Below are 13,817 nucleotides of genomic sequence, written 5' to 3'. Positions count from 1 at the left end.
GAACCTGGGAGGCAGAGGTTGCAGCGAGCCAAGATCACGCCACTGCACTCTAGCCTGGGCAACAAGAGCCGAAACCCTGTCTCAAAAAAAAAAAAAAAAAAACAAAAAAACACTTAAAGGCACAGACATCCCTTCCCAGATTTTTACCAAGAAATACAGATTATGTGTAAAGCAAACACCAAACTGCCTTTCTTGCCTCAGAAGGAGGCTGAACAAAGGGTGGAGTTGCTCAGCAGGTCTGCCTCCAGCTTATGTTAATTTTCTCTTTCTCTCCTCTCTTTGTGGTAGAAGAAAAATAAGAATCGCTTATTTTTATTTTAAGCAAAGAGGCCTTAGAGATCACTCAAGCTCAGTGGTTTTAACATGTGTTTTTAGTCGATTGAAGCCCTTCCTCTAACAAGCTCTTACGCCGAAGTCTGAGATACGAAACACACAGTGAGAGCTGCTCAAACGACAGCGGTGACAGCAGGCTTTGCCGTTCTGCCTCCTGTGTCCAGATTTTCTCTTATAAGTACAGCAGTCGTAATAGATTAGGACCTATTCATATGACTTCATTTCAAATTAGTTACCTCTTTAAACACCCATGAACCAGCGCAAGACCTGTCTCTTAAAAAAAAAAAAAAGAAGGCCAGGCACAGTGGCTCACACCTGTAATCCCAGCACTTTGGGAGGCCAAGGCGGGCGGATCACAAGGTCAGGAGATCGAGACCATCCTGGCTGACATGGTGAAACCCTGTCTCTGCTAAAAATACAAAAAATTAGCTGGGCGTGGTGGCGGGCCTACCCAAAGGAGGTCACACTCTGAGATGCTAGGAGTCAGGATCTAAGCATATCAATATGAGGGGTACAGTTCAGCCCATCACAGTGCTTCTGAGGAGGTGCTCGGATCTCAGGAACCAGATGCCTGGTTCTGGGTGTCAGACTTGGCTGCAAATGATGAGCCCCTTGCCTCTCGCCTGCAGCCACTCGCCACCCCTCAGCCCTGCCTCTGCCTGCCTGGGTGTGTGCTCACCCCTTAGGCCAGGACTCAGGCAGCTCCTCGGTGAGGCTTCCTTGCCTCTGCCTGCCCCTCCAGTTGCTCACTCACCTATCTGAGGTCATGTGGCTCCTTATTCATACCTTTTTTCTTTTTCTTTTTTTTTTTTTTTGAGATGGAGTCTCACTCTGTCACCCAGGCTGGAGTGCAGTGGCGCGATCTCGGCTCACTGCAAGCTCCGCCTCCCGGGTTCATGCCATTCTCCTGCCTCAGCCTCCCGAGTAGCTGGAACTGCAGGCGCCGCCACCACACCCAGCTAATTTTTTGTATTTTTAGCAGAGACAGGGTTTCACTGTGTTAGCCAGGATGGTCTCGATCTCCTGACCTTGTGATCCGCCCGCCTCGGCCTCCCAAATTGCTGGGATTACAGGTGTGAGCCACTGCACCTGGCCTTCTCTTTTTTTTTTAAGAGACAGGTCTTGCACTATCATCCAGGCATCCAGGCTGGAGTGCAGTGGTGTGGTCACGGCTCATTACAGTCTCCTGAATAGCTAAGACAACACCATTATTAGTGTAGGTATATGGGCATATTTGGGTTCTCCAAAGAAATAGAACCAACAATACATATATGTGTGTATGTATATATAGGTAGAAAGAAAGAGATTCATTACAGGGAATTGGTTCATGGAGTATGAAAGCTGACAAGTCCCAAGGTCTGCAGAGTGAGTTGGCCAGCTGGAGACCCAGGAGAGCCAAAGGTGTGGTACCAGTCTAAGTCTGAAGGCCTGACAGCCAGGAGAGGTGATGGTGTGGTTCTAGTGTGAAAGCCAGGAGGCTTGAGACCCAGGAAGAGCCAATGTTTCAGCCTGAGTCCAAAGGTAGGAAAAAGCCAGCATCGCAGATTGAAGGCCACCAGGTGGGAGGAATTCCCTGTTCTCAGCCTTCTTGTTCTACTCAGGCTTTCCGCAGATTGGAGGAGACCCACCACACTGGGGAGGGCCTCTGCTTTACTCAGTCCATGGATTCAAATGCTAACCCATCCAGAAACACCCTCATGAACACACTCAGAAATAATGTTTGACCAAATATCTGGGCACCCTGTAGCCCAGTCAAGTTGACACAAAGTGTACAGTCACAGGGTGAAGGGCTGAGAGATGCCATCTCTACAAAGGTCTGGGCCTTGTGTTGGGTTCACACAGGGTGTGCTGGCAGCGAGGCGTCAGGGTGTGCTGGGATGTCTGTGCAGTGGCCAGTCCCTGTCCTCTGTGTGAACCACAGAACGGAAGGAAGTACCTCTTTCTGCAGGTTCCTTGGCTGTTCGGGTCTGGCCGCCGGCGGTGAGACGGCCCTAGTCCTCCCAGGCCGGCCAGTGGGAGCCTTACCGCTTGGTGGAGTGAAATGAATTGGCTTAGGTGGAAAAGATTCACACCAGTGACAATGGTTCATTTTCAGCGCCATAGAAAAGTGAAGCCAGGTTCTGGTGGGGAGGTGGACGCTGCCGGCAGGCAGGGCTGCAGCTTCCGCTCTGTACTGCCTCCAGCCTGGACGCAGTGGTTCGCCCGCTCCTCTGCTACCGCCCCAGGTGACAGTTCCCCGCCACTGGCATCCCAGCCCTCCTCTTCCCAGGTGCTGCTTTCAGCTCCTCCCAGCTGCTGCTCAGGTGGAAGGGAAAACCGTCAGCTCCGGACACTGCTTGTGGGCTCATGACAGGATTTACTGCACACAGAATTAGCCAGTGCTTATCAAGTTGAGTCCTTTGTATTAATATTTCAAACAGTGTGGTCTGAACCTTTCCAGACAAATCTTACCTAAGATTATATTAAAACCACTCTTAAGAGAAGAAGCCTGCAGTTGGAGGTGTTGTGTTAGCCAACAAATGTAGATTAATTGTGCTCCCCTGAGTCAGTCATTGTTTAATGTGCCGCACAGGTTAACACCTTAAGGAATTCTGCACATTGTAAAGTGCAATACAAATACACTAATAAAATAACAGCAGACATTTGTTAAGCTTCCCACGTACCCACAGACCCTATGCTGCATACGTTGAATCTACTACCTCATTTCATCCTCAGAATGATTCTGCGGGGTAGATTCTGTGACTGTCCGCATTTTCCAGATGAGGAATTGTGACTCAGGGAGATGGATGTAGCCTGTCAGTTCGGACTCTGTGCTGGTTAGACAAAACATGTCCTGGCCCCATAAAGCCAGTGTTTTCCTCCCGCGATGATGCCTCCAGTTTACATCCAACTGTCAGAGGAAGAAAGCTTTCCTGCAGTCCAGGGCCTGACTAGGTCCCCACAGTCACAGCAGACTTGGAAAGGCTTTGTCCTCCACACACCACTTAAAAGCACCAACCCAGCAGCCCGAGGGTCCTCTAGCAGCCCCCTTTAAGCCGACACACCGCCCAGAAGGTAGCCTCCGGGGCAGTTTTGCATCTAATGCTTGTGTCTACTGCTTGAGAGATGGTCGCATTTGCGAAAAGGAGCTCTCGGTGAGCTGTTGCCTCCACCATCCCCAAATGCCTGGTCAGCCCTAACTAGAGGAGAGCCTGTCCAGCCAGGCAGCCCCCAGCTTCAGCAGCAGCAAGGAGCTTGTGGTTGGCCCACCATTACCTTTTTGTTTGTTTGTTTGTTTGTTGTGAGATAGAGCCTTGCTCTGTTGCCCAGGCTGGAGTGCAGTGGTAGGATCTTGGCTCACTGCAACCTCTGCCTACTGGGTTCAAGTAATTCTCCTGCCTCAGCCTCCCAAGTAGCTGGGATTATAGGCATGCACCACCATGCCTGGCTAATTTTTGTATTTTTAGTAGAGATGGAGTTTCACCATGTTGACCAGGCTGGTCTTGAACTCCTAACCTCAAGTAATCCACCCACCTCGGCCTCCCAAAGTGCTGGTACTACAGGCGTGAGCCACCGTGCCTGGTCTAGTACCTTTTTCTTAGATGGTGCTTTCTAGAAGAAGCAGAATGAAAAAGGACAATATTTAGTTTCTGAATAAAAAGGGGCTACTGGCAACCAGGTTTGGATGGTGTCAGAAGGAATGCCTGAAGAAGTGATATCCATGTTGCTGCCCAGTTTCACACTGGAAGATATGCTGTGCAAAGATCCAGCGGCCTGCTTTGGGTTCCAGTTAAAACAAAAGTGTGAAATACTGGCACTCTACGGATTACAGACTTACTGACAACTTTATGGATTCATAGATCAAGTTTTGTTACATTGATCCAAGGTGAAGACACGCCACAGCGCATTACTTGTGGCCTTGTTACTGTCTAACTCCCTGAGTTACAGGTGAAAGTTCAGCTAAATGGCCGGGCGCGGTGGCTCAAGCCTGTAATCCCAGCACTTTGGGAGGCCGAGATGGGCGGATCACGAGGTCAGGAGATTGAGACCATCCTGGCTAACACAGTGAAACCCCGTCTCTACTAAAAAATACAAAAAAATAGCCGGGCGAGGTGGCGGGCGCCTGTAGTTCCAGCTACTCGGGAGGCTGAGGCAGGAGAATGGCGCAAACCCGGGAGGCGGAGCTTGCAGTGAGCTGAGATCCGGCCACTGCACTCCAGCCTGGGCGACAGAGCCAGACTCCGTCTCAAAAAAAAAAAAAAAAGAAAGTTCAGCTAAAGATGAAAAGGGCTCCAGGCGGGGCAGGAAAGGTAGCGTCACGAGGCCAGCATCTCACCTATGCCATTTTGACTTAAAAGAGCTGTATCGACAGAGGTAAAGTGACCCATACATTTATCTTGGGGTTAGTTTCTAGTTCCTCAAAATATCTGGAATCATGTCTTGTTTCTGAAGGTGCAACATGCAATGAGGAACCTGCCCGGGCAGAGGAACTCGTGTTCATCCTCTGAAGCCCCTTCATGTCCCACTCGGCCATGTGTGTAGCAGTGGGGGGTTTCGTACTCATTTTTCTGGAGAATGTTATTGTTTGAAAAGCACTCTCCACAAAGCATGTGATTACATCCTTTTGGGTGAGAATCTAGGGCAGCTACAGAGCTCCTGCCTTGCCTTGACAGCTGATATTCATGATGGTCTCTCGTGGTCCTGTTCCCAAAGAGGAACACAGTAGAGTTTCCGTGCAGTGAAACCTGGGTCAGACCTAAGGGAGGCAAGGGCTGCGAAGGAGCTTGAAATGACCCTCAAAAGATATCAAGGAGAACAGTTGTCTTCATATTCTCTTCTGTCTATCTGTGCATCTGTCCATTCATCCATCCAGCATTCAGAGCAGGTCTCCCACAGTTTAATGAAGGGAACCTAATTTTTATTTCCCCAAGATCTAGAGATTAGGAAGAGTGCAGACAGTGCTGAACAGCTAAAAAGAAAGGATTCACAGCGAGGGTCTCCTTCCTTCCTTGTGGGAAACCAACAAATCGTAGCCAGATGGGCTGGGCTGTTTACAGAGGAGGACTTCACGTGTGGCAGGCTGGGGATTCCCTGCCTCCCAATCCAGCTTAGTGCAGATTACGGGATGCAATTTAGCCTATACGTGACCTTCTGTGACCTCTCAGCATCCTTGGCAATTGGTTCTTTCCTGTTTCCTGAAAACAAAGGCCTTGAGTGTCCCTGCAAACCCTGTTCCTTGTGTAGGCAACTGGGATCCTATCTTTGGGGTAGGTGCAACTCATCCTTCTTTTCTGAATAGTGTTAAATTTGAATTTAGAATGTTCTGGTTGTTAGTAATAGCATTACTAATTTTCCAAGGCCCTTGGAAAGGTCCCAACAATATGTCTTCCTTTCAAGTTGATTCTCTTGGTACCCCATTCCCACCCACAATGTGGTGGCTGAGTTGGAAGAGGCCCAGCATCTTCCAAGGACAGCTCCCTGCCCCACAGTCCCTCCCTGGAGCCTGCTGAGGTTCTGAGCTGTCAGTCCCCAAGTATTGAAAGTCAAAAAATTCGGCAACATGGTAACGCATTCTGCCCCAATATTGTCCTTTTAATGTCTAGTTATCATTGTAGACAAAGTGGCTTGAACTTAGGCTTTCATCCTAGAACCTTTAACACTTTTACTGTTTCTATACTTTTGTAGCTAATAAGTCAAATATAGAACAAAGAGAAGGCTGCATTTATTCAGGAAACTGTAAACCTGTCCCATTTTATCACAATCCTGTTGAAAGGAAGAAGCCTTACGAGGACAGTGTGTTTGCCACAGCGCTGAGCCGTGACAGCTGCAGCAGCGGCTCCTGGAGCACAGGCCTGCTGGCGTGGGCTCACCACCCTCACAGCCATTTGTCTGGCGGCTTGTATGTAGATGGATTTGTTCAGTAATCCAAAAATGGAAGGGTGATTTGGAACGTTGAGCAGCAGGCTGAGGGCGGCTGTGCATTCTGCTTTGCACTTGCCCGCTACATTGACAGCCCAAGAAACTCACCTGCTCCAGCCCAGTGCATTCTGGACATTTCTTCTTTTTATCATCTTACCAACCTCTCTTAAAATCAACTTCATTAAAATGGATTTTTCTAGAGTAACCACCAAATCACCTCCCCAACTCTCAGTCTTTTTCTGGTCAAACCATTTGTTACGTGATTCAATTCCAAATATAATATGTGTCTGCTACTGTTAAGTCGTCGCCTTACAGTCAGCCTCAGGGGTCGTCATAAACTCCAAGTTTCACGTTTCTGTCTGTATTCTTAGAAGGCTGATGGGTTCCATTTTCTCCTCGATAGTGCTCATGGGGAAAATGTGGCAATTTTTCACTTTAGATGTTTGTGAAGTGTTGGGGAGAGTGAGGGGTTTGTTCTTACATGGTGTGCCATTGACGCAAAGCGTTTTTTCTTCCTGTTTTTAGGCTGCATTTGATGCCAGAAGGCAAACACAACCTGCATTTGCGTTTTGCAAATGATTTCAACAGGTTAGCAGAAGGCTTCCTGCAGTGAGAGTGCGCACTGGAGTCTCGGTGGCTCCTTCGCGTGGGGCTTCATCGTGTTGCTGCCTGTTACCATGATGCCTTTGAAACCTTCCGCCTTGGAAACTTTCTACCCCTCCCTTCAATCTTATCCTGACCAGATGAGAACAATGACATACTGAAACCAGCCTCTAGCTTCAGACTGGGCACGGTGGCTCACCGCTATAATCTCAGCACTTTGGGAGGCTGAGGCGGGAGAATTGCCTGAGCCTAGGAGTTCAAGACCAACTTGTGCAATATAGGGAGACTCTGGCTCTACAAAAAAAAAAGTTTTTTAGAATTAGCCAGGCGAAGTGGCACACACCTGTGGTCCCAGCTGCTCCGGAAGCTGAGGCGGAGGATCACTTGAACCAATTCAAAGCTGCAATGAGCTGTGATTGCATCACTGCACTCCAACCTGGGCAACAGAGTAAGATCTTGTCTTTAAAAAAAAAAAAAAAGGAATAAAGCCTCTAACTTCTATGTTATGAAAATTAAATTTCATAGCTATGAAAATTAAATCTGATTTTCTAATATGAAGTTGTGATAGGTTATACCATTGTCTTAACAGGTGAATTCCTGCCATAATTTACTTTCAAATAAATTTTACCTGGAGAATGTGTAGTGTCAATGTTGGAGATTTTAAGACGTCTTGAATTTATACTGTACCTTTTATCTGAGAGGTTCAAGCTTCACTTGTGTTTTTATTTGTGTTTATCATATTCAAAGAGAAGTAGGGAGAGTCCGTGCCTGAGGTCCTCAATTCTAAGATCATAGGATGTCCAGACCAGCAGCAGATAGAAGCAGGTTTGCTTTACCCCATATCCCTCTTTACTCCTGGTTCACTTTTGAGAGATGAATACTTTGGGCCAGTAAAGGCGAACAAAATACGTATTTTCATGGCTCTGTACTAAAAGGGCAGGAATGCTATTAATTAAAATACTAAAGCAGAAATCCTACATTGCTATTAAACTTTGATTACCACAATAAAAACAGTACCAAGTTAAACCTTGAAACTTTATACTTAAGCATTTAGAGAAAGAATAAAAATTACTTGAAGGGAGAGCAGAGACCACAAGGTTTTCCACACATGCTTTTTTATTAGTATAGATACCTTCACAGACAATACTGTAATTTTTAGAGGAGTTCCACATCATTACATCAACAGTGTGCATTTTTCTAACAGAGGCAAAACTGAGCACCATAGTTTACAAGTAGAAAGACCATGCTTGAGGACAATAGAAGTTCACTAAGGATGCACGATTGATTTCAGAAGTTCTTAAGCCTCGTCCTCGCCCTCCTCCTCCTCGAACTCCCCCTGTTCGTCGGCCGTGGCGTCCTGGTACTGCTGGTACTCAGACACCAGGTCGTTCATGTTGCTCTCGGCCTCGGTGAACTCCATCTCGTCCATGCCCTCGCCCGTGTACCAGTGCAGGAAGGCCTTGCGCCGGAACATGGCCGTGAACTGCTCCGAGATGCGCTTGAACAGCTCCTGGATGGCCGTGCTGTTGCCGATGAAGGTGGCCGACATCTTCAGGCCGCGGGGCGGGATGTCGCACACGGCCGTCTTCACGTTGTTGGGGATCCACTCCACGAAGTAGCTGCTGTTCTTGTTCTGCACGTTGAGCATCTGCTCGTCCACCTCCTTCATGGACATGCGGCCCCGGAAGATGGCAGCCACCGTCAGGTAGCGGCCGTGGCGCGGGTCGCAGGCTGCCATCATGTTCTTGGAGTCGAACATCTGCTGGGTGAGCTCGGGCACCGTGAGCGCGCGGTACTGCTGGCTGCCCCGGCTGGTGAGGGGCGCGAAGCCGGGCATGAAGAAGTGCAGGCGCGGGAAGGGCACCATGTTCACCGCCAGCTTGCGCAGGTCTGCGTTCAGCTGGCCCGGGAAGCGCAGGCAGGTGGTGACCCCGCTCATGGTGGCCGACACCAGGTGGTTGAGGTCCCCGTAGGTGGGGGTGGTCAGCTTCAGGGTGCGGAAGCAGATGTCGTACAGGGCCTCGTTATCAATGGAGTAGGTTTCATCTGTGTTTTCCACCAGCTGGTGGACAGAGAGGGTGGCGTTGTAGGGCTCCACCACCGTGTCTGACACCTTGGGTGAGGGCATGACGCTGAAGGTGTTCATGATGCGGTCTGGGTACTCTTCCCGGATCTTGCTGATGAGCAGGGTGCCCATCCCGGACCCGGTGCCGCCCCCCAGAGAGTGGGTCAGCTGGAAGCCCTGGAGACAGTCACAGCTCTCTGACTCCTTCCTCACCACGTCCAGGACCGAGTCGACCAGCTCGGCTCCCTCTGTGTAGTGGCCCTTGGCCCAGTTATTCCCAGCTCCGCTCTGGCCTGCCAGAGGGAAAGTGAACATTAGACACTAAAACATAAGGAATTTCAAAATCTGTCATTTTGACTATGGAGGAGAAGGTAGGACTGGTCTTAGACTGGCAGATTCTTCTCTTTTGAATACTCTTCTTTTACCTGAAGAAATATTTTTCTGTGTCAGCGACCTCAAAAACACTGGGGATCATAATAAAGTTAAGAAGTAAGTTTAGCTCATCGGAGGCTATTTACTGAGGAAGAGGATAGGGTTAGAAAACTTAATTGGTTCTGAAATACATACATTTTTAACAGGCATTCTCTTTATACTCAAGTACAATTAAACAGGCAAGGTGAAAGCAGTGTGACTAGGAGAGAAGGTGGCCTCAGCATCTGTCTAGCTCCGGTCATAACCTGTGCTTTTGGCCCCTGACTCTTTGAAGTCCTTTGAAGTTGCCTATAGCCTATGAAGCCTGGCTTGAAGCTTTTCCTTGCTCTTTCTTCCTTCCAGTCTGAGGCTGCTCTGCAATGGAAGAGCTGCGGCAGCCCTCTGCAGGCTGGCGTTGATCTGTGAGCCATGACCGCCCATGGACTGCATGGAGCTAGGCCAGGACTCAGGGCTGCCGTGGACACAGTGTCACCTCAGCACTGAACACTACGAACTGTGCTTTGCAGGGCTGTTAGGAAGAAGGTGTCATTTGGCCAGTTCCCAGTGATCATGACTACATACCAAACACGAAGTTGTCTGGCCTGAAGATCTGGCCGAAGGGTCCAGACCTGACGGAGTCCATGGTGCCAGGCTCCAGATCCACCAGGATGGCCCGAGGTACGTATTTATTACCTGCAGGAAACAAGAACTGACTCAGACCTGTGCTTAGGGATGGACTCACAGCAGCATTCAATTCCAGCATCTGAGACAAAAGGAGAACAGGAGATTTTCTGCTTTTAAGAAAAAGGAGGTCCTGAGCGTGCTTAACTGTGGCAAACAGGCAGGACTCTTAGGAAACCATAAAGCGTGTTTTTCCAGCAGTTGGCATTTGAAATGAATATGCAAGAAGCATGCCTTTGTCACGTGCATGTTCCTAGGACATTTCATCTCCCACATCATGGAAAACAAGGATTCCTGGGCACACACATCCCGCTACTCACCAGCAGCCTCATTGTAGTACACGTTGATTCTCTCCAGCTGCAAGTCACTGTCTCCATGGTAACTGCCTGTGGGGTCGATCCCATGCTCATCACTGATGACCTCCCAAAACTGAAATGAAACAAGAACCACACCATGGCTCTGCATCCTGAATGTCACTAAGGATGGCCTTGTCCTCCTCCCATGTCCTTGGAACAGGGGCTTTTGTGGTCAGACAGTAAGTGCTAGACAGAGAGCAAAGAGCTGCACCCCCTATTTCCTGCAGCAGCCGCTGCTGAGGGGCTTGAAAATCTGCAGAGCATCGGCCATATTATGGCGATAGACTGAAAGGCTGGGAGGGGCCCTGGAGGAGGAGGGGGCACAGCAGATGCCCTTCTAGGGAGAGTGTGGGGAGGGTAGAGAAATCGAGAAGGGGTACAGGGAGGCTCTGTCACCCCAGGCAGGGCTGAATGCCACTGCATCCGGGATGATTGATGGGTCGTGGCAGGACCAAGGACAGGGGGACCCACCCTGTGTCTGCCTCCAGGGATCAAGCTCTCTTGGCACAGATCCCAGGCACCCCTGCAACAGTGCAGGTTTAATGCTAGCACTGACCACCGGAGGGACTGGGCGAAGGGCATCAGGAGCCTGGGAGGGCACCTGGGCGGCAGTGGAAGGAGCTGGCCATGGTGAGGGCGCTGGCTCCATTGTGAATTTGCGGCAGGGAGGGGGCGGGGAGGCTGGGTGGGCAACATGGCGGTTCTCAAAGAGACCACGTCCTTGTACTGGCTCCCGCCCCCACTCATGCACCAGGCCCTCTGCTGCCTCCCACACAGCGGTCAGTAATTGCAGCCCCCGCCCAGCGCAGTCACCTGCCGCCTCGGGGACTGGCAGCAAAACTATCGCGTTGTATGTGATCATGTCAAGACAGTGCCCGAGCAAGGAAATTTATCTAACACCCTCGCCTGTACGACCCAAAGGGAAGCCTCTGTTACATCTGTCAGTCCAGTGACACTGCATGTTTTCATTCAAACCGTAGAGATAAATACACAAATTAAATTCATATGAAGCTAGCGCAATAAATGTGACCGTAGCCCCGACCCAAGCTTCTGAGACAAATACACCCAGCGGAATGCCAACCGCGTCCCTCAGAAGGGCTGTGTCCCAGGGAAATCGAAAGGGCCCGGATTAAACGCACGCACAGCTGCGGCGCTGCGGGCATCCTGACGGGTCATGCAGCCTCCCGGGCCCCGCCCGGCGGCCTCGCCGCGGAATGTGCCACCCAGCCAGCCCGGGGTCGCCGCGGCCTCCCGCCCCCGCCCCGGCCCCAGCCCCAGCCCCAGCCCCAGCCCGCACCCTCGGTCCCCACCCCAGGTCCCTCCGCGGCAGCGCACCCACCTTGGCGCCGATCTGGTTGCCGCACTGGCCCGCCTGGATGTGCACGATCTCGCGCATGGTGCCGGCTGCTGAGCGGGTGGCGCTGGCCCTCGGAGCGGTGCGCGGCGTGGACAGGCGGGCTTAGCTGCGCGGAGACCTGCCGCCGCCCCCCAGCTCCGTCTTTTATACCCGGGGACCCGCCCTGCCCGGTGACGTCATGACGGGCGGGGCTGCGGCCGCGGGGGTGGTGCGGCTGGGACTGCGGCACCGCGAGGGGGAGCCGGGGCGCGGTGCGAGGTGTGGGGGCGCTCGGCCCGTTGCGGCTGCCGCTGGGTCTGGGGTGGGCCGCCGGCCCCGCTGTCCCGCGGTCACCGCGGTGCCCGGACCTCGGACCCCGCCGCAGCCCCCTGCCGGATCCACGGGCGCGGGCGACCCCTGGGACTGGGTTCCTCGCTTACGCCGCAGTCCCCACCCCGCCCCGCCCACTCTGGACCCTCAAGGAGGGCTGGAGACCGGGGCCCCGGAACCAGGGGGAGGGGCTGCCTCGGAACAGGGTCCTCGCCTCCTAGGGGGCGGGGAGAGGTGTCGAGTACCCTTTGGAGTGGGGAACTGGAAATTGAAGACCCATTTGCACTGGGCTCTCCAGCGGGTAGCAAAGGTTTCCCGCATCCTGGGCAGGGGCCAGGGCGCCGTTGGGAGGCGGTGGGCAGCGTGGAGAGGAGTGTGGAGCCCCGGGGAGCCGACGGGCAGCTGCCTGAAAGGAATGGCAGGATGGCAGGGTGGGCGCCCTTTCGCCCCTACAGGGAAGGAAGATGGCTTGGTCTGGGGTGGGAGTTGGGGGGTCTAGAAAAGGGCTGGATTTGTCACATGTCTGCTTTGGGCTCCTGCGTCCTTGTAAAGGCCTTTTAAATGTGGAAAATTCTGCGGGTGTGTGTGTGTGTGTGTGTGTGTGTGTCAGAGAGGAAAGACAGGAGGAATATATCTGCCACGTTGATGTGTCAGCTGATGGCCCTGCCCCTTACACCCCTTAGGTCACCTGATCCTCAGGGAAGCTTTCGGAGCTAGGCTGTCCAGTTCCGTAGACCCTAGGCATGGTGGCTGCCGAACATTGAAACGTAGGTAGTCTGAACTGAGATGTGCTGTTAAGTGTGAAGTATACACTGGATTTTATGGGCTCAGTAAGTTAAAATAATGTGAAATATTTCATTATTGATTCTTAAATATTGATCTATCAAAATAATAGTGTTTTGGATACATTGTGTTAAATGACTTGTTTTGAGATTAGAAAATATAAAATTACATACTTGGTTTCCATTTGCTGCTCACTTATGCATATTTTTGTTGACTACCACTGGCTTGGGGTAAGCATTATTACTACCCCAATTTCATAGCTCGGAAAGCGAGGCTGAAAGACCTGACCAGTCACAAAGCTAGTAAAGGAAGGAATCTAAAGTCTTTGTACAAAGAGAAAGCCCAGGTGAGTTTTAAAGGCTTGGGTGGGCTGTGGTAAGGACTAGTCTTAATTATTCACAAAGATGGCCCTGCACAGTGGACTAGGTAACAGGGGCCTGGGGACTGCCTTTGGTTCCCAGCACATTCCGACTATATAATGATGATAATTACAGATGCCCTGGAGCTGGCTTTGTGGTAGGAAATGAGAAGCCATATATGAAAGCACACTGAGTTTATGGAGCAAAAATGCCTTGGTAAAACCCAAGGTGATGCCGTCATTCTTAATGTGCACCCTACTTGCCACCTCAATAGCTGGTCTGTATCGGAGGTGGAAAATAAAGCCAGATGTCTATGAGTAGCCTCTTAGGCCAAGTCAGGTCTTAATCACCCCAGCTTTAGGAAGTGCCCAGCATCCTCCCAGCATGTAGGTAGGCAGGTGCCTAGTGCCTCTTCACAGGGTGGGGACAGATTTCCTAGAACTTCTCCTCCTGTCTCCCCTCTCCCTGCTGCTGGGCCCCCAGTGGACAGCCTGTCCCTCGGATGCCGCTCCCAGGTACCCAGAGCTTGGACTCCACCTTCTCCCCACCTCCACCCCACCTCCCACATCTTGGCTCTTCACCACCAGCCGGAGCCTTCCAGAACCTCTCCAGAGAATGGCTTTTCTTGGGGTACCTTCACTCATTACACAGTTCTGAAAAGG

General features: G+C 51.2%; 2 protein-coding genes across 16 annotated transcripts in view; one reads left to right on the top strand and one right to left on the bottom strand.

Annotated features, from left to right (window-relative positions):
• The window catches only part of BPHL (biphenyl hydrolase like), a 32,710-nt gene extending 25,240 nt beyond the window's left edge, over nt 1-7,470 (top strand). For all 15 annotated transcript variants that reach the window (XR_012434330.1, XR_012434329.1, XR_012434328.1 and 12 more), the window contains one exon: nt 6,757-7,470. Coding sequence is in view for 11 of the 15 variants with exons in the window: in XM_074038934.1 (XP_073895035.1) it covers nt 6,757-6,844 (88 nt within the window). In the remaining 4 variants the exon portion in view is untranslated. The remainder of the gene's footprint in view (nt 1-6,756) is intronic.
• A 462-nt stretch (nt 7,471-7,932) lies between these two features.
• Nucleotides 7,933-11,824, bottom strand: LOC102114855 (tubulin beta-2A chain). Its single transcript, XM_045389929.2, has 4 exons — nt 11,687-11,824; nt 10,312-10,420; nt 9,893-10,003; nt 7,933-9,192 (listed from the first exon to the last, which is right to left on the bottom strand). Exons 1-4 carry the CDS (start codon nt 11,741-11,743, stop codon nt 8,132-8,134), a joined length of 1,338 nt encoding a protein of 445 aa, XP_045245864.1. The 5' UTR covers nt 11,744-11,824; the 3' UTR covers nt 7,933-8,131.
• Between the last annotated feature and the right edge of the window lie 1,993 nt (nt 11,825-13,817).

This window comes from Macaca fascicularis, chromosome 4 (genome assembly GCF_037993035.2).
Source record: "Macaca fascicularis isolate 582-1 chromosome 4, T2T-MFA8v1.1".
NCBI classification, from domain to species: domain Eukaryota; kingdom Metazoa; phylum Chordata; class Mammalia; order Primates; family Cercopithecidae; genus Macaca; species Macaca fascicularis.
Note: the sequence above shows the minus strand (reverse complement) of the source record. Positions and strands in the feature narration are given on the sequence as shown.

Excerpts from the sequence above, each read along its gene's own strand:
- LOC102114855 (XM_045389929.2), bottom strand. The coding sequence starts at position 11,743 with ATGCGCGAGATCGTGCACATCCAGGCGGGCCAGTGCGGCAACCAGATC. Across the intron at positions 10,421-11,686 it reads GCAACCAGATCGGCGCCAAG|TTTTGGGAGGTCATCAGTGA; the intron begins GTGGGTGCGCTG and ends GTTTCATTTCAG. Across the intron at positions 10,004-10,311 it reads GTACTACAATGAGGCTGCTG|GTAATAAATACGTACCTCGG; the intron begins GTGAGTAGCGGG and ends TGTTTCCTGCAG.